Raw genomic sequence first — 24,653 nt, forward strand, 5'->3', positions numbered from 1 at the left:
GACATTAGTGATAACTTTGAATACCGAACAGATACTAAGAAGCTGAAGTGGCAGCATAAGAACTTTGGGAACGGACAAGAAGGGTATAATTATATTTATAAAGAATTAAGCACAAAGCCAAGAGAGTGCACTACTAGAACCAGTTGACGAGAACCATAATTGCCAAAGTCAAGCGAGGGCAATTCCGAAACAAGCTTCCAAGAGAGAAAGAGGCAAGAATTGTAAAAGACCCAAGCAAACATTGTCTAAGCCAAAGTGAAGCAAGTGTAATAGGAAGCCATTATCAGCACTTGGTTGATGTAGGAGTGGGAAAACAAGAGTGGCAGGAGAACAGCCCTCCCGATAGAAAGTATTCAGGAGGAGAGTACCATGACCTGTATTGCATGTGGCAATCACAAGTGTGGAACAAACAGTACCAAAGTGTCTCATGTAGTAGTCCATACTGATCTTGTTGAAAGTGAAGACGTTGCTAAATTGTTTAAAGCAAACTTTGTCACAGAAGTACTTACAGTAGTAGAAGCTTTTGAGTCCTGGAAGGTGAGTATACAAGGGCAGGGATTTTGTAGTGGTAGTCCTGGCAGGTGAGTGGACCAGGAAGAAGTCATTGAAGTGCTGTGTTTTGGCTAAAAACTGTGAAGAAGTGGTGGCAAGACCACTAAAATACCTTCTGAACTGTTGTGGGATCACCCTGACGAAACATTTTTGTTGATACAGATGACTTGTGGAAGTATTGTATTCCCTAAGAAGAAGTTGTGTTGAACTCTTTGCTACAAGTTGAGAGACAGAAGTTTCATCTATGCTTGAACAAAGTCCAAGTGAGAGACTTTTGGAGCACGAAGAACTTTATTATTAAAACTTTCTTGCAAAATAGAACTTTCCTATTTTGAACTGTTGATTGAAAATCCTGCTTTGAATATGGGGAAGGGGATTTCACCTAGGTTGCAAGGAGAAAGTTATCAGGTCTATGTTAAACATAACTGGTATTTCTGGTATATTTGAATTGCCATATATTCCCTTTAAAGGTTTGTTGTATGTATAAGTGTGGGGGACATATTCCTTTTGTTAGAGTATTTTCTTTGGTTTGTTTTGATGGGCAGGGCGATTCTCTTCAGGGTAGGGATAGTGAAGTGATTGTCAACCCCTTTTGAGTTAATAAAATGGCATCTTATGAAGATTGTTTACCAAGTCGTCCACCTCACATTCTGACCCCTCAGATATTCCACAAGTATGTTTTGTTTGAAACTAGTTAAGGTGATGTGGTATAGTTCAGTTAGGTGATGCTGAACATCATCTTGGGGCATATAGCACGCTAGAGAAAATTCTACTGTCCACCTTCTGTAACACGTGCTGTGAATTTTCCCATAACATAAGACCAAATGGGCTTGAATGCAAGATTGTAACTCACCATAGCAACTCCTGTGCTCTTAGTTATTTGTCCTCCGTAATCATGCTATCCACTCTCTGACTCTGTCCTTGTCATAATCTATTCCTTACTCTTGGGTAGAGAATAGAGTTGAGTTGACAGGACATTGTTGGCTGGGAGAATGGATGAAACCTGGTCTCCTGCTTCAGCTGAGTTGTCAGGAAGTTGTTGGCTGGGAGAATGGATGAAACCTGGTCACCTGCTTCAGCTCCGTCCAATGTGATATCTTCAGTTGGTATGACTGAAGATACTGATGGCCAGTATGGGAAATACTTTGATAAGTTTAATATTTTGAATACTCCCATTGATGCCAGTGGCCTTTCACAGCATGCAATATATTTGTTGAAGAATCTGAGGTTGCAGTGGAATCCTTAACAAAATGTTACTTTGTATCTCAGTTCAGAAAAGATTAAATAAAGACCCACTTATTTGATCTGTTTTTCAGGTTAACATCGACTGAAGCAATACCAAAAGGCAGGTTCTTGGCCCTTGGCTCCAAATTTCGGTACAGTGGACGAACGCAGGCCCAGACACGCCATGCTAGCGCTTTGATTGACAGACCAGCACCACAGTTTGAGAGGACCGCAAGCAAGCGGGCTTCCAGAAGTCTGGATGGAGGTGGGTTTCCAAAATGTCAGACCAATGATTTAAGAGCTGGAAGGAAGTGTCTTGAAAGGTCTGATCATAAGTCCATTGATCACATAGTAAGAATATTGGGTTAACTGTTCTTCCTACGAGGCAGAATAAAAGAGGAACTAGCATAAGGGAGCCAGTCTGCTTTCACACTGACATTTTCATTTGGTTTCTGAGGTGCGAGAAGATGCCACCTTGCTGCTGAATTTGGCAGCATGTCTGGCCTTTTAGTGACTGTTTCCTGCACTGTCCCTTTTGTGTGCTGGCAGACATAAACATGGATCGAATTATCCCCTAATGACACCCCAGGCTTATGAGTTGGTGCATAGGACATCACTTGTCTAGTGCACTCCTTGCCAATTGCTGACATCTTTGGGTAGTTTCCACAAGATTTAGTGATAACTTCCTGTTCACCAGATATGGCTGCTGAGTTTCATAGTTTTCAAGGTGATTAAGAATAATAGCCTCTAGAGGATTCAAATGGTGGAGGGCGGGGTTGTTGTTTTTGGTTAGTTTCACAGTATGCATTAATACAATCTCTTTCTAGCTAGATGATACTGCCTCCCCACCCCCATCAAGGCATTGGCTCTCTTTGCTATCAAATTATCTGGGAGTGTCTATCGCCATTTTCCTTTTTATGACCCTACTTGTGTACTAATCCTTGGATTTACCCTCACTTGTCACCCTCACTTAAATCAGAGTGCTGTTTTAATTTCACGTAAACACCTCTGTCTGAATCTTTGCCAATGCTTTGCAAAGCACTTACTATGCCCCATTTGCTACAACCCGCCCAAGAAACAAGTTCATAAAGTTGTTATTGAAGCTTTATATGACTGTTTACTTTATGAGCTCTGCAGGTATGCCAACTAGGAAGGTGGTAACAAATGAGAACTGTTTTATGTGTGTTTATAGTTATCAGGCATTGCTGATAACAGAACTTATCCTGCAAGTTCCAAAGTAGTTTTCTGTTGCACTTGTCACAGAACTCCTTATGGCGATCCTAAGGACTGCTCCACTTGTGTGAAATTCTTTCGAGAATTCTTCTTCCATTTTCCAGAATGCTACTAAACACATATATTTAAATTGCATAGAGTCCGCTGGATCCATTAGGAATCTCGCCTTGTGATGACTACCCATTGGTCTGATGAAGATCCTCAGGTGGCTTTACTTCAACCAAGCCAGCAATCCATGCCATGTTTTTAGAAATGTGAACAATTTATAGTGGTAATGAATTGCTCAGTCAGTATTTGCTTCTTTAATGCCGCAGAGTGACACTTCTTCTGGACTGTGACAATGGATCTCGTGCATCCAGGTAATTGGTAAGTTAATTCAAGGCCAGATATCTGGTAGCAAGTGGTAGTGGACCAAGCACTGTGGAAGGTTTTCCAATGAGTGATGGTTGGAACAAGGCAGCAGTCTATGACCTCTGCCTCATTTCAGCCATGGATTGAACTTGTGAACTAATATCGGAATTTAAAGATGAGTATGGAAGCTCCTCTACTGAGGACAAACATGGTTCAAATAACCTGTTCTATGGAATTCCTTCTACTCGGGAGGGGCTACTTCTACGTTTTAGTTCACTGCACCCTTCACAGATTGGAAATACTCATTTGTATATCAGTCTGGTCCCACCCACAAGAGCTGTCTAGCACAGAAATGCTAGGCAATATACTTCTGAACAAGAGTACAATCAGCAACCCCAGACACACACCTTTCAGCCTTTTTTGGCTGCCTCAATGAAGTGAGGCAGAGTCTCTCTAAGGCACAGTGAGCAAGGGGTCCACGTCTCGGTTGCCTTTCGTTACTTAGGGTGGAGCCACCTTTTTTATAACGAGCCCCCATTTTTATAACGTGGACGCTGGCCTTGTCCAGCTGCACACACCCATATACTGTCAAAGGAGAAGGACAGGTATCAGATGTTATGAGCTGTGCTTATGCCATTTCTGATGCATTGACACCTTTAACTATCTGTCCCTTTCTTCTCTCTGCTTCCGAGGACATAATACAGTTCTGCAATGTATTACTTTTGCTTGCTATTTCATACCTGTCACAGTGCCCATATACAAATCACCAACTCTCTCTCTTGTTCTCTGACACACTTGTTGATAAATCTTCAATCTTCTTCTCACTATATTTCTCCCCGCCAACTTTGTTTCATCCTACCTACCAACTTAATCATCTAAAATCACTGAATAAAATGTATATATATTTCTGATGCTTGTATAATCTGCTTGGATCGCATGCTATGCATAGGCCGACATCTGGTGGAAGCTGCAGAGTATTAGTTGTTTTTCGAAACTCAAAAATGGGCATCGAAATAGGGCGTGCCAGTAATACTATCCCTATTGTGACGTCCCCTGTCCCCATGATCCCTCACACTGTGGGTCCCTCAGATTGTTTTTTTCAGCCATCGTGAGCGGTGGCAAAATATAAGCGGAGTCCATTTTTGGCGTACGCCGCTGAACTTTATTAATTAAGTTAGTGTTTTGTCCTGTCCTTTGCCGACGCCGTGACTCAACGCGGTAAAGATTGAAGAAGACTTCGAAGCTGACCGTTGGATGGAGACTTCGACGGCGCCACCCGGCCTTGGAAGGCCCTTTCGGCCTCGGCCTTACAGTAGGGAGATTGGGGGGTGGTCATAAACATGTATATGCCCACCCTTTCCCATAGTCGCCCAGCTGCCTACATATATCATGGAGCGTACTCCCTTTAATATCTGTCCCTCTAGCAGTAGGAAGTTCACGTGGGTCGACAAGCATAGGATCTGTAACCTCTGCTTGAATAGAGACCACAACGAGGTGCATTGTCGGGCTTGTAAGCTTCTCCGACCTAAAACCATCAAAGACTTGCAAACTAAACATTGGTCCCATCACGCCAAGCAGGCCGAGGCCTCCATGGATGTTGAAGAGGCATCCAACAACGGCAGTGACACCGTCCCTTCGGACGGCGAGGGTGACGGGGAACCTCCACGTTCCCGAGTGCCAGCTCCCGACCCAGGCAGACAGGCCAGCGGTCCTGTTACGGCGAAGACACCCGACAGCAAGGGCAGCCCACTCCCCCACAAACACACACCCCACAGGGATGCGAGTAAATTCCCACACCGAGAGTCTATGGTGAAGGGCAGATCTGATTAGACGTCCTCTGGGCCCTCTGAACAGCCACCGCATGACAAGCCCGACAAAACCAAGGTCCCCCGATTCAAAACCCCCCCGGTCCGGCGACGGCGAAAGACGCCGTGCAAGCCATCTCTGCGGTCGAAATTCGGCCTACACCCAGGGTCAAGCCCAGGGAGTCCTCAGGAACCCCCTCTTTGACCCCGAGCTCCAAAAAATCATCATCTAAGAGCAGGGAGCATAAGGAGAGAGACAAATCCAGTTCTTCTAGAGCGAGGGACGAGCAACCCTCTAGCCAACATAAGAGTATGCCCCTACAGGACACTATATTAGAGTCTGATCAGGCACATCAGCCTGACTCTCTCAGTCTTGATGAGCAAGAGGAACATACACCCATTATAGTGGGGGTTGCTGATTGTCTGCACAGGATATTGACAGAGTTATGAGTCGCCTGACCTGCTTAGCAAATATCTTTGAAAAACATCCACATGTTCTAGACAACTTGGCCTCTACACCTCCCACTACACAGGCGTCTGGTTCAAACACAACTACAGCCTCTCAGTCCCAGACAACGGCTGTACCATATAAAAAGAGTTCTCTTCCCCCAGTAGAATTGGCTGTTGAACCTCCACACAAAACTCCTCGCATCTCCTACGACCAGGATGTAGGGGAGGATGAATATTTAGACGAGGGTGAACCCTATGATGGTGATCTTGAGGGTTACGACGCCGGGGAGAAGACGATCTAGACCAAGATGACACAGACTCTGTGGTTTTCGCGATGGACTCTCCATTCCCGCAAGACCCTGTTTTACCAGACTCCCCTGTGGATAACCAGCCATTATTCAATGATATACTCATAAGGGCTGCAGAGCATTTCGGCATCGAAACACAAGAGGCCCAGCAGGACAAGGATTTTGCAGAGAATATGTTGGGCGATAAAAAACCGACAACCCAATTTATCCCCCTGCTAAAATCAGTCCAAAGAAGGATTCAACCTTCCCTAGAACTACCAAACGATACCAGGGCAGTGAACCCTAGGATTGAAAAACTCTTTAAACCAGCACAATCCGACCCCTTATATATAAGGGGACAACTTTGACCTGGTTCTCTGGTTGTTACTACCACCCGCAAGAGAGCTGGTACACCCTTAGCCTCCTCCAAAGCCCCTCCGGACAAGGAGAGCTAAAAATGATATGCTATGGGTAGGAAGATAGCATGCACTGCAGCATACCAGGCGTGTATAGCCAACAATTCCACCTTGCTATCCAGCTATGACTGCACAAAGTGGGATGAGGTGAAGGCCTTGGCAGAGTCAGCACCAGAGCCACTAAAGGCCAAACTCTCCCTTCTAGCTGCCGAAGGCAGAGCTACGGCAGGCGTCCTCCTAAAAAATTACTTTGACGCTGCTGACAACGTTGGACGCGCTATTGCAGAAGCCACCATTTTAAAACACCATGCCTGGCTTAGGCAGTCAGGCTTTAAACTTGAGACTCAAGCTACCCTATTAAATATGCCAGTTGAGCAGAACGTATTATTTGGGAAGGCAGTTGAAGACGCCCTCAAGTCCGCCAAGGATGAATACGAGACCCTCAAATCCCTTGGCCAATTGACTAAGAAACAACCAGGCCAAAGAGGTGGTAGTAATTTTCGTCGCTTTCGGGGGGCAAAACGCCAGAGAGGACCCGGATACAACCAAAACCAAAGTTCCTCTTGGAATACCAATCAACAGGCTACCCTGGGTTACCCCAGTGGTCACCGCAGGGTCCGCGTAAAAGGAAGAGACTCCCCCACCAGAAGTGGAGGGACACCCTCTAAGCAATGACGCCCTGCTACGGGTCCCCTCACATGCCTCCCGAGTCAGGGGACGAATATCCTTTTACACCCACGCATGCGAGGGTATAACATCGGACAAATGGGTGTTGTCAACGGTGATAGGGGGTTATTGTATAGAGCTTCAAGGAAGACGGTCAAACCTCCCCCCGTGCCAAAAGAAACCATCGCAGGAGGAACAACTTATCCTGCTAGAAGAGGTGAAAGCTCTACTCCTCAAGGACGCCATCGAAGTCGTGCCACACAAAGAGGAAAACAAGGGGTTATTTATTCAACGTACTTCCTTGTTCCAAAAAGATCTGACCATGCGCCCGGTACTAGACCTGCACCCTGCAAACAAATTTGTAAAACCACAAAAATTTTGCATGATAACGCTACAAGAAGTAATCCCTCTGTTAAAAAAGGGGGATTACATGGCAACATTGGACATGAAAGATGCCTATTTTCATATCTCAGTGTTCCCAGCGCACAGAAGATTCTTGCGATTCAAAGTAGCAGACCAACACTATCAGTTCAAGGTGCTGCCCTTTGGAATAGCCTCGGCTCCAAGGGTGTTCACCAAAGTACTGGCGGTGGTGGCAGCGCACCTACGCAGGGAGTCAATCCCAGTGTACCCCTACCTGGATGACTGCCTGATCACAAGAGAAAACTACCATCTTTGCAAAGCGAACACACAAAGGACAATAGACATTCTCTTCCAATTGGGCTTCTCAATAAACGAGAAAAAGTTAAGTCTGATACCAAACACATGAAAACAGTTCCTAGGAGCTGTATTAGATGCAAAGACAGGCTTAGCCTACCCATCCATGGAAAGAGTCCAAAATATGCTTCGGCAAATACCCCAGTATCAAACCTGTCTCCGGATAAGCGTACGCAAAGCAATGCGCCAGCTAGGTATCGTGGCATCATGCATTTACCTAGTCCCCCACGTGCGCCTTGCGCATGCGACCAATGCAGGAATGGTTGACGAAACAATGGTCTCAGGCAAGTGGTCAGTGGGACGATCTAGTGATTGTTTCACCAACACTGGTTCAGAACCTACACTGGTGGTCAAGGGAAAATCTACTGAAGGGGAAACCTGCCACGAACCGGAAACACAAGCGGTCGTCACAACGGAGGCGTCCATTTCCGGGTGGGGGGGCCCACTACCTTCACCACACAGCACACGGCCTGTGGTTACAAGTGTCTGCACAGAAACACATAAACGTTCTGGAGTTAGTGTCAGTCCTCAAGAACCTAAAAGCCTTCGAAGAACACCTGACAAACCTGTCGGTACAAGTCCTAACAGACAGCACCAACGCAATGTTCCATCTCAATAAACAAGGAGGTACACACTCTCCAAATCTGTCCAAGCTGGCACAGAAAATATGGAAGTGGGCACTCAGACGAGGGATGTCCCTGTCCTCCCAACATGTTCCAGGGATACTAAACACACTAGCGGACTCTCTCAGCAGAGACCCTCTACCAGAAGAGCACGAGTGGAAACTACTCACAAACATCGCAGACCACATCTTCTCTCTTTGGGGATACCCCTCTCTAGACTTAAAAAGAAAGCCAGGCTTATTGGTACAGCTGGTCTAGTTGGCGACTTGTTGTTCACAGTTAAACCTCAGGTAGTTCCGCTAATTGTAGCATGTCAAACCAATGTGGAATGGGAACAGGAAAACCCCTAATTCCACATATACAAAAATCTATAACGTCGCAGGTCACTGGATTGACGGTAAGCCAAGAAAAACCTGTCATAAACTGTAGTACCAGTATGCAAAAAGATGATCCAGTTGCTGGATCATCTTTTTGCATACTTTTGCATACTGGTACTAACCTGTCTAGACTTGTTCGCTACAAGAGAAAACAAGCAATGCCCAGACTTCGCGTCCAGGTTCCCCCAGCCACACTCCAAGGCGAACGTCCTATGGATGAACTTGTCAGGGATATTTGCTTACACTATATCCACCCCACCCCCTGACTCCATTGATCAGCAGGATAGTGAACAAAATACACAGGGAACAGATGACACTCATCCTGGGTTCTCCTATGTGGGCGAGACAACCGTGGTTTCCACATCTGCGCAAGCTCGCGATGTGCGATGATCCCATCAAGCTCCTGTACCAGGTCAACCTGTTGACTCAGCACGGGGGAACAACGATACACCCACAACCTCACTCGTTGAACTGGGCAGCATGGCTCCTGAAGTCATAGAGTTTGGACAACGGTGTATGGACATCCTAAAAGAAGCAAGGAAACCAAACACCAGGCACTGCGATTTCCACAAGTGGAAGAGATTCGTCATTTGGTGCCAATCTAATCAGATCAACCCCATAGAGTGTATGCCATCACAGATTCTTAATTACATGCTCCACCTGTTGTATTCAGGGTTGGTCTTTAATTCTCTTAAAGTGCACCTAGCAGCTTTATAAGCATACACCACCTCTCAGAGTAATATCTCATGGTGGAAAGTGCCAGTCATCAAAGCTTTCATGGAGGGAGTGAAAAGAATACATCCTCCAGTCTCTAACCCCCCCCGCCTGGTTGGGATCTAAACGTAGTGCTAGCAAAACCCATTCGAGCCTTTGCAACAGGCTACCCTTAGAGACATTACCTATAAAACTGCCTTCTTAGTGGCTATCACTTCCATAAGAAGAGTCTGCGTGATCCAAGCATTGTCGGTGCAGGACCCCCTTTGTCATACATAAAGACAAATTGGTTTCACGTAAACCAGTCTATTGAGCTTCTGGTCTTCTTTCAAAAGCCAACTAGCTTAGCTGAGGTCAAACTCCACACACTAGATGTGAGGAAGGCGGTTCTCTATTACGTAGATGAGACCAAACCGCTTAGGAAGACGGCTCAACTGTTTGTCTCCATGGCTACAGGCAGACAAGGAGAGCGCTTTTCAAAGAGAACAATCTCCAAATGGATAGTAAAATGTATACAGTTATGCTATTCATTATCAGACAAGACACTGCCTTCTACACCTAGAGCCCACTCTACAAGGGGCACTGGAGCTACGTTAGCTTTTCTTGCAAACGTACCATTAGACATTTACAGAACAGCTACATGGAGCTCAGTTCATACCTTCACTCAGAACTACTGCATTGACACACATTCCAAAACAGATACACAGGTGGGACAAGCGGTTCCAAAACATCTATTTGCCGCTACTCCTTCTCATAACCCACCACCTTCTCATAACACTGCTAGTTAATCTATGCATAGCATGTGATCCAAGCAGATTACACAAGCATCAGAAGGAATACATTACTCACCATAATCGTATTTCTGGTGCTTGTGTATTTGCCTAGATTCACATGCACCCACCCTTCCTCCCCTGAGAGAAGGTGTATAGATATTTACTTGAGCTTTCCATATATGTACGTATCTGTTTGTGAACTCTGTACTCACACTGCTCCTCATGCTACCTCATGTCAGAAAAAATACAATCTGAGGGACCCACACGCGTGAGGGATCATGGGTACAGGGGATGTCACAATAGGGATAGTATTACTGGCATGCCCTATTTCGACGCCCATTTTCGAGTTTCGAAAAAAAACTGTAATACTCTGAAGCTTCCACTAGATGTCGGCCTATGCATAGCATGTGATTCTGAGCAGATACAAGCACCAGAAATACGATTACGGTGAGTATTGTATTCCATATGTATAAATATACCATGACGTCATGTCTGGTGCAGGGCATGTAGAGTTGTCAGATGGAGCCACGGTGCACCCCCTGGTGGTGGAAACATTTCGAGGAACAGCTGTGCTGTGGATAGGAGATCATAGACGAGGAATCCTTCAGAGGAATATCCATTAGAAAGAAGATTACAGAGAAGTCATTAATTTGTTAATTTGTTCTTTAGCCAGTGTGTATTGGACTCTTTTTTTAAACGCTTTGTTGATGATACAACAGCACAGTTGGGATCTCAACTATTCTGCTGCAGCTTTCGTACTCCCATGAGTCTCAGGACAAGGCTTCTAACAATCCACAAAGAAACAGTTATCCAGTTAAGAGAGTAATTTGAATTCCTGGGGGTGATAAGCCCTGGGGCCAGGATGGGGAAACTGGTTGTATGTGGGCCTTTTTATAGGTAGAAAAATAAACCAGCTTTTACATTCCATGACAATGGCGGAATGGACATAGCCACATTCAGATCAATGTGGGTGATCTAGAACTGCCAAGCCTGCAGTTGACTTCTTTTCAATCCTTAACATGATTTTCCTTCCTCCTCCCTTTTCTTTTTTCTTTCTCACTTCCTCTCCTCTGTTTCATCTTCCTACTCTTTCTTCGTTTGATTTAGCCAGAATCAGTGTGTGTGTCCTACCAGATTTCTGACTAATCCTCAATATTTTTGTCCATTCTCCGGGCTTCTTCTTTGTTGGGATTCTAAAGCCCCTACAGTGGGTCACATTGTAGCTAATTTCCAAATGTCATTCAAGGGTGGCTCGCTTCATAGTATGGTTCTAATGGATTGTTTCCTGCCACAGATTCCTCATCTATGATATTCCTATCCCGAGCACAGCTGTTATCTGAAAACCTTTCACTGCCAGGTGGGCAGCGCGGCTCTGTGTTGGTTTCCGCCCGACGCCTCTACGGACCACTGCTAGACATGACATCGTGGCCATTATATAAAGCGGCACAGTACCTCTTGACCTTAGTTCCTTTTTTCTGCACACTTTGTTCGCTAATCGGGAACACGCTTGTCGAGCTTCTTACTTTTGAAAACGCCATGCTGATTCCATTGAAGGCCTCCGGTTTCAAACCGTGTGTGGATTGCGGTTGCCAGATGTCGGTTTCGGATCCGCACCAGATATGCTTATGTTTGGGCGAAGACAACAACACCCTGGATTAGGTATTGTCAGTACATGCACCCTAAGAGACTGCGGGATAGATATTCACGTTTCTCCACAAGGTGAAGGGTGAGTTTCTGCGGTCTCGGTCGAGGTCGCACACTTCTGAAGATTGGACAGCTCAGTGCATGAAGAAGAAGCATCGGAGAGATCACGATCGCCGAGTGAGCCCTCTAATCACCACTCTTCTTCCTCCTCAAAGAAAGAGTCACCAGGCTAAGGGTTCCCCTGATGGGGCGCACAGGGGCTTTACCTATTCAGTTGCCTTTTCCTACACAGTCCTCCACACCCGAAGAATGGGAGATCTTCCGCATTAAGATGCTTGACCTCTTCAACAAGGTGCTGAGGGCGCCGTCCGCTTCAGCTGTGGTTCATAAGGAGCCCACAGCACCTTCCGCGACCTGCATGGTACCCTCAGAAGACCCCCCCTGCACGCCTAAGTGCTCAGGCCTAGTCCAGAAGGAGAGCAAGGTCTTGCAGCGCTGGCAATGCTGTTGTTGGTACCGGTCAGCATTGTGGACTCTGCAGATACGCATGGAATACGTCCCACTCCCTAGGGATGCCTTTATGTCGAAGATGAACGACATCTATGACCAGGAATACAACCAAGTGCCGTTTGGGCTTCAACCCATGGGTTATAGGGAGCAGGGAGACTTACCAGAGGAATTTTTATGAGGGTGAGGACATGCTGGACCTGGAAGTGAACTTGTAGGGGCCAGCGGCCTAGACGCTTCCCCCAAGTTATGATGTGGCATTTATAATGTGCCTGTCGACCAGTGTTTCTAGTTGGACATCTACCAGCTCCCACTCCAGGTAAGTCTCCGGCTGCCTTCCAGTGCCTGATGGCTTAGGTGGCCGATACTCTGGGGTTCTCTGTTCTGTTCAGGTCCTGTCATGATTCCTGCCCCTCATGGCCCCAGCCCTCCAAGATGTCAGGCTGGAGCCAGGGCACGATCACCTACATGGCCCTCAAGGGCCTCTCCATCCCTCCAAAGACCCACTTGGAGTCAGACTTGGCGCGTGTGGCACCAGACTCACTCACTCCCATAGGATAACATTGGGGATTGGACTTGTAGTGCATTGATGGGGACAAGGTGGATGCCCCCACATATTTCGGTTCCCAGAACTGCATGTGCGGTCTAGTCTTTTGGGTGTGGTTCAGCCCAGAGGCACCTGGGATACCCAGAGACTATTTAAGCCACACCCAGGCTGAGAAACATGCTTTGCGTTTTCTGCACCTGCAGCGTGACACTCACCGTGTTCGAATTGGTCTCCAGTAGGCCTGCATCTTTTTTCTGCGCTCAGCTCCTGCAAGGACAAGAACACCGTTAGGAACAGCCTTACCTTGCGGCGCTTCTACCCATCAGTCATCGCTCCTTCTTTTCTGCGGGCATCTTCGGCGGTGTCATTCCCATCCCGGCACGCTGCTTCCTAAGGAAAAGGGAAAAGAACAGAAAAAGGGCATTAGTAACCATTCTGCAAATCTTCGCTTATTTTTAAATACTGTACGAGCTTCAAACGCTTACCTGAATCCCAGCCGCTCTGGGGGAACTCTGTCTCTAGAACTTCTCATCCATCTGCAAGAGGGAAAAGACACTCCAGGTTAGCGTGGAAACATCTAGAGGCGCCGCATACCGCGTTTACCTACCGCATTTGTTCTTCATAACCGGCATCCACGCTGAAAATGTCGCGGCACCTAAAAGACACAGAAAAAGAACTCAGTACAATGCAAATACGAAAGGGGTGCATCGCGCATCGCGCTCTCACCTTCAGCGCTACTCATCTCAGCATCACGCCGCCATCCCCGGACGCCGGCCATCATCTATGGAAGGAAAGGAACGAAGTTAGAGAACTGTTCAAAAGACTAATTATACTTACCTGTCGGACTCTTGCCAGTGAAGTAACTAGGCAGCAATGAGCATGCATCAATCAACGCGCCCCTGCGCTGAAGGCAGGACAGAGAGTACACTATCCAAGAAAACAAGGTGAGCTGTGGATCAAAGGGAAGGGTTGGACCCCGGGGAAGAGAGGGTTCAAGCACACAGACAATAGGGAGTTAAACTCTACCAATCCTGTGTTTCGGGCCCAGTCTCCAGTCGAATAGCCTCCAGGGAAGGGTTTGAGGTCGTAAGAGGTCAGAACAGGCTGAGTGACATCCCCATGGATAGCAGGTGAGCCTTACAGGTCCAGATTTCAATACAAGCTCTGTGGTATTCTGGATGATGCCTCAAAGAAGGAAACGTACTTGCACTTTAATGTGGTGGTGGAGGCCTCAGTATTAGAAGTGTGAGGAAAGCCTGCAGTGGACTGAGAGCTGGCGAGGAAACACTGTCCTGCTCCGTATGACCCAGCTTTCCTTTCTGCCCACAGTTCACCTGAAAGCTTGATGGATCAGGCCGCGACAGCGAGCCTGAAGACCTCTACCCTTTCTGTCCCTTTCACTGGACAGGTGTAGAGTAAGAGGTTTGACGCAACGGGCAACAAGGTGTTTGCATCAGACAGTAGCACTGCGGGCCGTAAACGACTCTTGACCCAAGGCAAAATACTCCTTCGGCCTCTGTTCGTCAGTAGCCAAGAGTACGTCCCAGAGGGCGAGATGAGGGATGGTTTTCTGTCTTGGGTCCCGGACGGCAAGGAGGTGGCGCGGAAAATGCCGCAATCTGGCCTGGTCACGTCGCACTGCGTGAGCAGGTCCATGACCACTAGCACGGTGGTCAGGTGCCATTCTTGATTATGAACGTCAGGGTTTGCGGCCAAAGTTCAGACAAGTCTGTTGGGCATGTGTGAGGAACCTGAAGGTGTCTCACTTACTAGTCCCCGGGGATCTGTCGCCCAGGACACGGCCATCGCTATTGGATCCAGTTCCTGGGGGTGGACAAGTGGGGGAGGATCACCTGGATAGGGGTCCTCGGGGAGTTGAAGTGGGACACCAAAAGGTGAGATGCAGTATACCCTTCCTTATGACACCTTTTCCCCCATCCTTCCCCATAGGATAACTAGAATCTATACCCCCCCTTTTCTAACACACACATTCCTACACAGTGACAAACAACGGACTAATATCAGAGCTGTTTACCTGACATGTCCCAACACCTGGCGGCCCTTTCCCTTCCCCACAGGGATAAAGGCGGAGCATGAAAGCACACTTCGAGCAAGGCCAACTGCACTCAGCCGCAGCTATTCTGAACCGGCAGTTCAAATGGAGAAGAAGGGCAGCGGGACCCGAAAGAATGACGAAGAGGGAATTGCCCTTTTCAACCCAGACCTGCGAAGCCTCTGTTAAAGAAAGAATAAGACCGGGATTTGCAGCTAGTGTGCAGGGCGTAGCGGATGTCAATGGTACACAGGGGCCTCCCGCGCTGATAGCACAGGTAGGGAGGCACGCTGGCTACCGTGGTACAATCTTTCACACCAGAGACAAGAAACGCTAGGGAGTTCACACAGCCGGTGAGTCAGAGAGAGCTGATAGTAAGCCGGACTGTGTTGACCTGAAGGTTGCAATCGGCAACATATTATGAATGCAAGGACTAATGAACAAAGAACTTGTGCCTGAGTTGAACTTTAAAGAAAACCCAGTTGAGGTCCAGGTGCAGAGTGGTCCGATGCCACGTGGGCGTTCATTCTAAAGACTCTGATAGGCATCTGTTTGTTGAAATGGCATTTCTGATGCTTGTTAGTCTGCTTAGAATCACATGCTGTGCATATGGTCCGACATCCAGTGGTAACAGCAAAGTATTGCATCTTGTCTTTCGGGGACCGAAAAGGGACGTCGGCTTAGGCGTGTCTGTAACACTATCTCTATCGTGACGTGTAGTGTAGCCAAAATCCCTCATGCACCGAGGTCCCTCAGATTGTTTTTTTCTGCCCAGATAACTGGTCGCCCTATTGCGGAGCTCTTCATAAGAGACATTGTTAATCCTTGTTTACCGACTTTGACGGTTATACCCCCTAAAGTCAATTACTGTGTTCCAATACTATGAGGAAGACTGCAGGAAGTTTCGACGGCGGTGGACTTCAACGCCCAAGATCCGGCGGCAGAGCCATCCACGTGGCCGGGCCCTCTGGCCGGCCTACACAGTAGGGAGAGTGGGGTCGAGGTGGTCATATCTTCCGCTTTGTCTCTCCTCTTTCCCCCTCTTTACCCTCTTGGTCTGGTCATCACCTTAATTACCTTTCGCTATGGAAAGGACAGCATTTAGGTTTTGCCCCTCTTGCAGGGTCAGATACTCGTGGAAGGACGAGCACGATAAGTGCAGTAACTGTCTGCCCCATGACCACGACAAAGCGCGGTGCGCGGCCTGTAGACTCCTTCGAACTAAAAAACGTAAGGAGCGCCACGTTAAGCGGTGGGCCGCCTATGGCATGTCGTAGGCTGGATCTTCTTCCCCCACCGACGCACCCGCCAAAAGTGATGGGGGCACTAGTGATGACCAAGCATCCGTATCGGGCGAAAGCGCGGACAGGCCTGCAGAAGATTTCAACGGATTCCAATGATCTTGAAGATCAACCGCCTTCCCCGCATCCACAGCAGCATCGTGCGATTGAGCCTTCGAAAATAAAGGGCTCTACCTCAAAAACACATTTGGCCGGCGGAGCGCGCTCAGTTGACGCTCCGACGCTCTCTAGGGCCCCGGTAGGAGAAAAATCTACCGCTAGGCCTCATAGTCATACGGCACGGCCTGCTTCGCTGGACATCGCCGAAAGCATCGCGAGAATTACTTCGGCAATGGGGCTGAAGCCTAAAGAGTCGACGAAGTGCAAGGAGCATGCCGCGGACATGTCGAAAGACGCGTCACAGCACCCTGATGCTCACGAGGACTATGAAGACGGTCATGAGTCTTTGTCTAGCGCTATTAGTAACACTTTTCGGCACCAGAGGGAGGAAAATGAAGATTTTCCACCCATTGAACCTTCTGGTTCGTGTAAATGGACCAGGGAAAAATCTGAAGGGTGCATGGACCGTTTACAAAGGTTTGTCTCACTTTCAGAGCACCCTACCCCCAATAGACCTCGGGAGGACCCCCCTTCTGTGTCAACTTTGAGATTTCCTGGAAATGTAGGACCTTCTCAAGAACATTTCACCTCCATCTACCCTGAAGATGAAATCCAGTTGGATACTTATAGACATTTACGATGAGGAAGAGGCTACTACCTTCCTGCAGGATTACACTACAGATGACCAGGCAGGAAACTGGGAGGACACTCATCAGGTTGAGACGGAGCCAAGGGCGATCCCTACTCACGATCAGGACATAGATCTCCTATGTTTCGATTTGCCTCCTTCCACTCCGGCCCACCAGGCTTCACCTGTAGACGACCAGATGACTTTCAATGCCATCTTAAGGAAGGCAGCCGATCATTTTCAGATCGCCACCCAGGAGGCCAAACCCGAACAAGATTTCGTGGAGGACATTTTTAAAGAGAAACCCCCCTCCAGCCAAGCCATTCCTCTCCTAAATTCTATTAAAAGGAGTTTGGCTCCTTCCCTGCTCACACCAGTCCAGACCAGGGCAGTGAATAGTGGAGAAATTATTTTGGCCATCGCTACCGACCCTCAATATATCAAAAGCCACGCCACCCCTGATTCCCTAGTAGTTAACACCACCCAGAAAAGGGCAGGAGTACCCCTTGCTACAGGAGAGGCACCTCCGATAAGGAGTCGAAAAGACTGAACACCTTGGATAAGCGAATTACCACAGCAGCTGCTTTTACCACATGCATAGCAAACAACACTACGTTGTTTGCTAGTAATGCCGATGCACAGTGGAACCTGATGCAAAAGGTCTCCAGGAAGTGCCTGAACCCGCAAGAACCAAATTACTCGCCATTGTGGCCGAGGGCAGGTAGGTCAACCAAAATGTAATAAACACCCTGGATATTGCAGAGATGGCAGGAAGGTCGCTGTCATGGCCACTGGGCAAGGACCACTAGTTCCATCATGTAAAGGGTCCAGGTGGACCCAGTCCTGGCGCCTTTGGCAATATCATCCCTTGAAGAGCAGCTTACCCGACGCCAGCAACATCATCTTCAGTGCGCATCTTACCTGATTCCAGCAGTCACTGCAGTCGGAACGCATCCTCACCTGTTTCGGGCATCTAAGCTACATGGGAGCTCGTCTCGTTCAGCATCCTTGCAAATCCATCCATCCAGCAACCGCCTATAGGCCTTCGGATAGCTGCCTCTCGTCAGACGTCGCCAGGCCATCCCTGCAGGAGAAAAGGACAAACAAGGTTAGAAACAACATAAAGACTTTACGCTAAGGTCGCGCGAAACACGTTCCTCGCGCTTGACCTTAGAACCAAACTTAGCTTCTACTTGGGAGGTGGTAAACTCCTCTGGCCCCCATTTGGACTCGCTTCCAACACTGTGACTCTGCTGGGCCGCATGCTCATCTCGTTCTGGGAAGAAGGGTTCGAGGGAAATCACAGTCCGACCACATCATTCTCATGGCCTCTCGTACTCTCTCATGGGCAGTGTCCGCAACCAGCGCAGTCCACACTACCGGAGCAGGAGAAGAAGCCTGATCCAGGGGAGCCAAGTCTAGGGAGGGCTGCAACCGTGCCCCAATGCCTCCGCAGAGACCAGGTGAGCGTCCATAGCTCAGGGCACCCTGCTCAAACGGCACTCTTGGCTACGAAACTCAGACTTCAAGCCGGAGACCCAAGCAGCCCTTATAAATAAACCTATCAAGGAATCAAACCTCTTTGGTAAAGCAGTCGACGAGGCTCTAGAGACTGCCAAAAAAGAGCATGAGTCTCTTAAGTCTCTTCAACAAATCACTCAAAAGCCCTCTCCCAGATGGGAAGCAAGTCCCGCCGGTCCTTTCGAGGCCAATTCCGTTCCTCACAGAACATGTGCAGTACGGGAAACAACTGGGACTCAGGGCAAGCATCCGGCACCCCCGCCAACTATCCACCTAGGGGTCAGGGGTACGGGAAGGGTAGAGGCAGAGGCCCCAACTCCAGGGTGGCCACAGCCTCTGGTCAGAAATGACCTATGGATTCAGGTCTCCTCCCATGTCACCCTGGTCGGGGGGCGCTTAACATCTTTCCTTTCGGCATGGGAGGAAATTACATCAGATCAGTGGGTTCTAAAAACGGTCGCCCAAGGTACTGTGTGGAATTCGCCCGACCCCCACAATTCAGACCGCCCAAAGCACGACGCCTGACGCCAGACCATCGGCAGATCTTAACACAAGAAGTAGAGGTACTTCTGGAAAAGGACGCCATAGAAGCCGTCCCCATTCTTCAGGTAAACGAGGGTATCTATTCAGTGTACTTCCTTGTACCCAAAGAGGACCTCACCATGCGCCCTATGTTAGACTTGCGGCCAGCAAACAAATTTGTCAAACCTCAAACGTTTCGTATGGTAACCCTATAGGAAGTAATCCCACTGTTGAAACTGGGATTACATGGCGACATTGGACATGAAAGATGCATAATTTCATATTTCATTGTTGCCAGCGCACAGAAAATATCTAAGGTTCATGATAGAGGACGGGCACTATCAATTCAAGGTACTCCCCTTCGGCATTGCCTTGGCGCCAAGGGTGTAGGGGACTCTTACGAAACATGCCTTGGGAATACTCAGAAAACAATAGACCTCTCCTGTTCAATCTGGGATTCTCTATCAACGTGAACAAATCCAGCTTAGACCCCAGTCAAGTCAAGCAATTTCTAGTGGCCCCGATTCGGACAAAGGACGGCCTCGGCTTCCCCTCCAACAAGAGTGTTCAGAACATGCTTTCTCAGATCGCTCAATATGTAGCCAGTCGGGAAGTGACGGTACGCAAGGCCATGCGCTTGCTAGGTATGATGGCATCATGCATTTACTTAGTTCCCCACGCGCGGCTGCGCATGCATCCCATGCAAGAGTGGCTCAACAGCCAGTGGTGTCAGGCCAGCGGACAATGGGAAGATCTGGTAGTTGTCTCGCCAGCCCTTGTTCTCTCTCTGCAGCGGTGGTCGAGGGAAAACCTCTTGAAGGGGAAGACCTTCACCACCCCCGCAGTGGAAGCCACTCTCACGACAGACACATCTCTCACGGGGTGGGGGGCTCACCTACTTCAGCAGGGAGCGCATGGACGGTGGTCCCCACAGGTAGCATCCAACCATACAAATCTGTTAGAGCTATTGGCAGTATTCAAAGCACTGAAGGCCTTTCATACACAGCTACAAGGGAAAACAGTTCTGGTCCTGACAGACCGCACCACAGCCATGCATTACCTAAACAAACAGGGGGGGGGGCACACACTCTCCAGGGCTAGCCAAGCTGACCTAAAACACTTGGATGTGGGCTCTCAAACACAAGATGTTCCTGTTGTCCTAAAACGTTCCAGGGGAACTCAATCTTCTAGCGGACGTGCTCAGCAGAGATTTCCCACTGCCCATAGAATACGAATGGCGTCTACACGAAGACATCGTCGTCAACGTCTTCGCAGAATGGGGCTTCCCTTAGATCGACCTGTTTGCAACTCAGGAGAAGGCCCAATGCCAAGACTACGCCTCCAGGTATTCCCATATCTGCTCCAAGGGGAACGGACTCTGGATAGCATGGTCAGGGAAATGTGTCTGCGCTTTTCCCTGCCGACTCCCCTACTCAACAAGATAGTGTACAAGATGCACCAAGAACTAGTCACCATGCCCGCAAACTCTGAAATTAGCAGCCTTGCTCCTAAGGTCATAGAGTTTGTACACCTTTAACTTGCTCAGAGATGCATGGACATACTCAGGGAAGCTAGAAAACCTAACACTCGTTATTGCCATTCCAGTAAGTGGAAACGCTTTGTCATCTGGTGTAATACCAAGGGCGTCAATCCCATTGACTGCTCGCCTACACACATTGTGTTGTACCTAACTCATTTGTTAGAATCAGGACAGGTTTTTAATTCCCTAAAGGTACATCTAGCTGCTCTCTCAGCCTACACTTCCACCACAACACTTTGTGACGTAGATACCTGTTATTAAGACTTTTATGGAAGGGGTTAAAATAATTCACCCCCCCCCCCCATTTCTAACCCTTCTCCCGGATAGGATCTAAATGTGGTTTTAACCAGACTCATGGGGTCCCCCTTTGAGCCAATGCATAAAGCCAGTCTAAAAGACCTTACTTACAAGACGGCCTTCCTAGTGGCTATCACTTCTATTAGAAGGGTTAGCGAAGTACAGGCCCTTTCAGTTTTAGACCCTTTTGTTGCAGTCCACAGGGATAAGGTGGTTCTGCGCACTCATCCCAGATTTGCGCCTAAATTCATCTCGAAGTCCCATGTGAACCAATCAATTTAACTACCCACTTTCTTCCAGAATCCAAAGAGCATGGCTGAAAGAAGCCTACACACACTAGATGTGCAAAGGGCAGTCATGTTTTACCTGGAAAGGACAAAACCACTGAGAAAGAAAAACCAGTTTTTCGTTTCAGTGGCAGCTGGTAGAGAAGGGGATCCTGTCTCTAAATTAGCTATCTCAAGGTGGATTATTAAATGCATCACACTATGTTACACTCTTACTAAGAGAGAACTGCCCTTCAAGCCCATAGCACTCTCTACTCGGGGCACTGGGGCTTCCATAGCATTCATTGCAAATATCCCCCCCCACCCCCCCCCCCCGAGTCCATTTGCAAAGCGGCAACCTGGAGTTCTGTACACACATTTACAAAACACTATTGCCTAGACACTCATTCTAGATCTGATTCTTAGGTAGGACAAGCAGTATTAAGACATCTTTTCACTACTGTTCCTTCTCATAACCCACCTCCAACTCCGGGTACTGCTCGCTAGTCTATGTTCAGCCTGTGATTCTAAGCAGATTAAGAAGCATCAGAAGACATGCATTACTCACCGTAATAGCATTTCTGATGATTGTATCTGCTTAAATTCACATGCGCCCACCCTGCCTCCCTGCTCTGGTGGAAGGAACATAACCGTCTTACTGCTTTCTTTCTTTATGTACTCACAATAGCCTTATGCTCCCTCATGGCAGAAAAAATACAATCGGAGGGACCTCGGCGCGTGAGGGATTTTGGGTACACTACACAATAGGGATAGTGTTACAGACACGCCTATGCTGACGTCCCCTTTCAATCCTCCAAAAGACAAGATGCAATACTCTGCGGTTACCACTGGATGTCAGACCATATGCACAGCATGTGAATCTAAGCAGATGCAATCATAAGAAATGCTATTACAGTGAGTAATGCATGTCATACCAAGAGGCCTTAGGAGAGGCTAGTGTAAAGTGTCAAAGTGGTCCTACGAGGGTAGAGCAAAGCCTGTTGTACAATCAAAAGTCTTTGACACATTGACAAGCAAAGGAAACGGCGTTAATAGAATTGTGTGTAGACTGACTGGGGGCTGAGACCCGGTCTTAGGTAAAGGGAAGAACCTAAGGGGTCTAAAGAGACTGTCTTGAGATTGTGGCAAGTGTGAACCTGATGCCAAGAGAAAGCTAGGGGAAGGGAACCCCGCTTTCTGATGAAATGAGCAAATCATGAACTGTATTAGAAAATCATTAACTGTGTTAGAATGGCTATGTGAACCTGACGGAGGGGCACCAAGGGGAAAACTAACTAGTGCGAATCCCGTACTGTGATAAAACAATTGAACTGTGTAGCTGGCAAATGTGAACCCAGCTGAGGGATCCCTGCAAATCGTGGGTGAAGCACCCGCAGCCACTGCCACGATACTGTCTTGTTTGGTACCCGAGGAAATAGATCATTTTGAATTAATTCCCCATTAACTATCTAGTAAACAAAAAAAGTAAAAGATTTAGTCACAACATTCCCTGAGATACCAGGAAAAGTGCAAGGCACCTATCATTATATCAGAACTCCAAAGGGAAAAGTGGTCCATTTGAACACTATAGACTCCCAGAAGCCCGAAGACAGATAGTGGTTGAGGAAGTGATCAAAATGCTAAGGGCAAATATTATTGAACCCTCTTCAAGCCCATGGTCCTCACCTATGGTGATGGTCATAAAACCTGACCAGTCCTGGAGGTTTTGCATGGACGTACGACTGTTCACTCCATCTCCAACTTTAATGCCTATCCTATGCCACACTTCGACAAATTGATTAAGAAACTCAGAAATGCCACCTTCCAATCAACCCTAGATTTAACGAAGGGGTACTGGCAGGTCCCAGTACATGGACCTGATGAGGAAAAGACTGTTTCTCAACACCCCTGGGACTATTCCAGTTCAAAGTCCTCCCTTTCGGCTTACACGGGGCCCTGCCACTTTGCAACAGCTTATGGACAGGTTATTACAGCCCTACTCAGATTTCTGTGGGGCTTATATCGATGACTTAAACATTTATAGTAAGACTTGGAAGGCCATCTTTTCCATCTCTTTACTATAATGGAAGCCTTCAGAGAAGCCGGCTTAACTGCCAGTCCATCCAAATAAAAGCTATCTCGATCAGCCGTGCAATACCTCCGCTTCTTTGTAGGGAATAGCAGTGTCCAGCATCAATGAGAAAACGTGAAAGCCGTTCTAGATACACCCACGTCTAAGACCAAGAGAGACCTCAGAGCATTCTTGGGGTTAATTAGTTATTCTCCAGCATGGGGTCTGGCATGGAATCACATGCTCATGAATATTCCCTGTCGTCAGGCTGGGAATCCTCGGTAAAAGAAAAAACGGTTTTACTTTCACTTAAAAACTGTGTTTCTCCTCTAAACCAATAACTGTCCTCTGTGTCCTATTGTCCCCATCCAATGACAGTCCTCTCCCTAAAACCCTTCTCTGGCAGCCATCTTCAGATTTTTACTGCACACTTCAGTGTTGGGAGTCCTTGAGTTTGCTCTCCGAGCTATTTGTATGTTTTCTTTACTTGTGTTTTTGACGGAAAAAGTTCTATTTTTGTTTAAAAGAGGCCCATGGGGAGCCACCAGGGGGCGCCGTGATGTGCTGACGCTCCTCGGTCAGTCTCCACCTTGGGGCACCTAAAATTGTGATTTTGAGCCCCCCCAGCATGCCGCAATTGGTGTTATGACCCCCACCGCGAGTTGCTGATACCCTCGAGCACCAGCTGTGCGTTTTTTTGACACCCGGAAGTGCCGTTATTCCTGTGCGTGGACCCTCTGTATTGGTGAGCGGGGCCTGGGAGGTGGCTGCCCCAGCCGAAGAGCTCCGTGACACGCTCCCCAGTGGTCGGTGGGGGAGGGGCGGCCGCTGCCCAGACGGCTGTTGCCTTGGCGCCCAGTCTCTCTTCAGTGGTCGTGTGCCGACATTTGGGTGCTCCCCCATTGTGTGTTTTTTCCCATAAGAGCGTGGGAGGTGCTGTCCGCCTAGTCGGTGCGGACGTTGCAGTGCCTGGGGGCCCTGCCTGTCAGTGAATCGGGGGCCGCGGGTGGTCTCCTGCCCCTCCTATTGGCCGCTGACAGCTATCAACACAGCAGTGAAGAGGCGCGTTTTGGGGTGAGTTGGTGCCCCGACCCACGGCAGCGCTGTCCGGGAGTTTAGGGCTCCACGCAGTGCGCGTTGGTTGGCTGGCGCTTCGGAGTCCCCTACATTGAAGGTGGAGGCCTGGAGAAAGCCATCTGACGGTGGTTCTGCCCCTGGAACTTGGTTTGCTTGCCAGCTTGTTTCATTTCACCTGGACGCTTAGGAGCAGCGCTTGTCCCCCCCGGTGGAGTAAAGGTGCCTTTGGAGACTGTGGTCGGGGTGGCTGTGGCGGTACCTCTGGGCTGCGCGCAGTCTGAGCGGTGTCGCGCCGGTGCCTTGAGGGAGCGGGCCCGGTGCGGGGTGTGCTGTCTGGGGTGACAGCGCCCCTCTGCATGGGACTGGATAAGTTCTAGTATTGCAGTGTTGTC

The 24,653-nt window shown here is 48.3% G+C and overlaps 1 protein-coding gene across 11 annotated transcripts in view; it reads left to right on the top strand.

Annotated features, from left to right (window-relative positions):
• The window catches only part of EPB41 (erythrocyte membrane protein band 4.1), a 2,030,480-nt gene that overhangs the window by 1,199,594 nt on the left and 806,233 nt on the right, over positions 1-24,653 (top strand). For all 11 annotated transcript variants that reach the window (XM_069622988.1, XM_069622989.1, XM_069622987.1 and 8 more), the window contains exon 11: positions 1,869-2,041. In XM_069622988.1, coding sequence (XP_069479089.1) covers positions 1,869-2,041 — 173 coding nt within the window. The remainder of the gene's footprint in view (positions 1-1,868; positions 2,042-24,653) is intronic.

The sequence above is a fragment of the Ambystoma mexicanum genome, chromosome 11, assembly GCF_040938575.1.
Source record: "Ambystoma mexicanum isolate Mex_15411 chromosome 11, UKY_AmexF1_1, whole genome shotgun sequence".
Lineage (NCBI taxonomy): Eukaryota > Metazoa > Chordata > Amphibia > Caudata > Ambystomatidae > Ambystoma > Ambystoma mexicanum.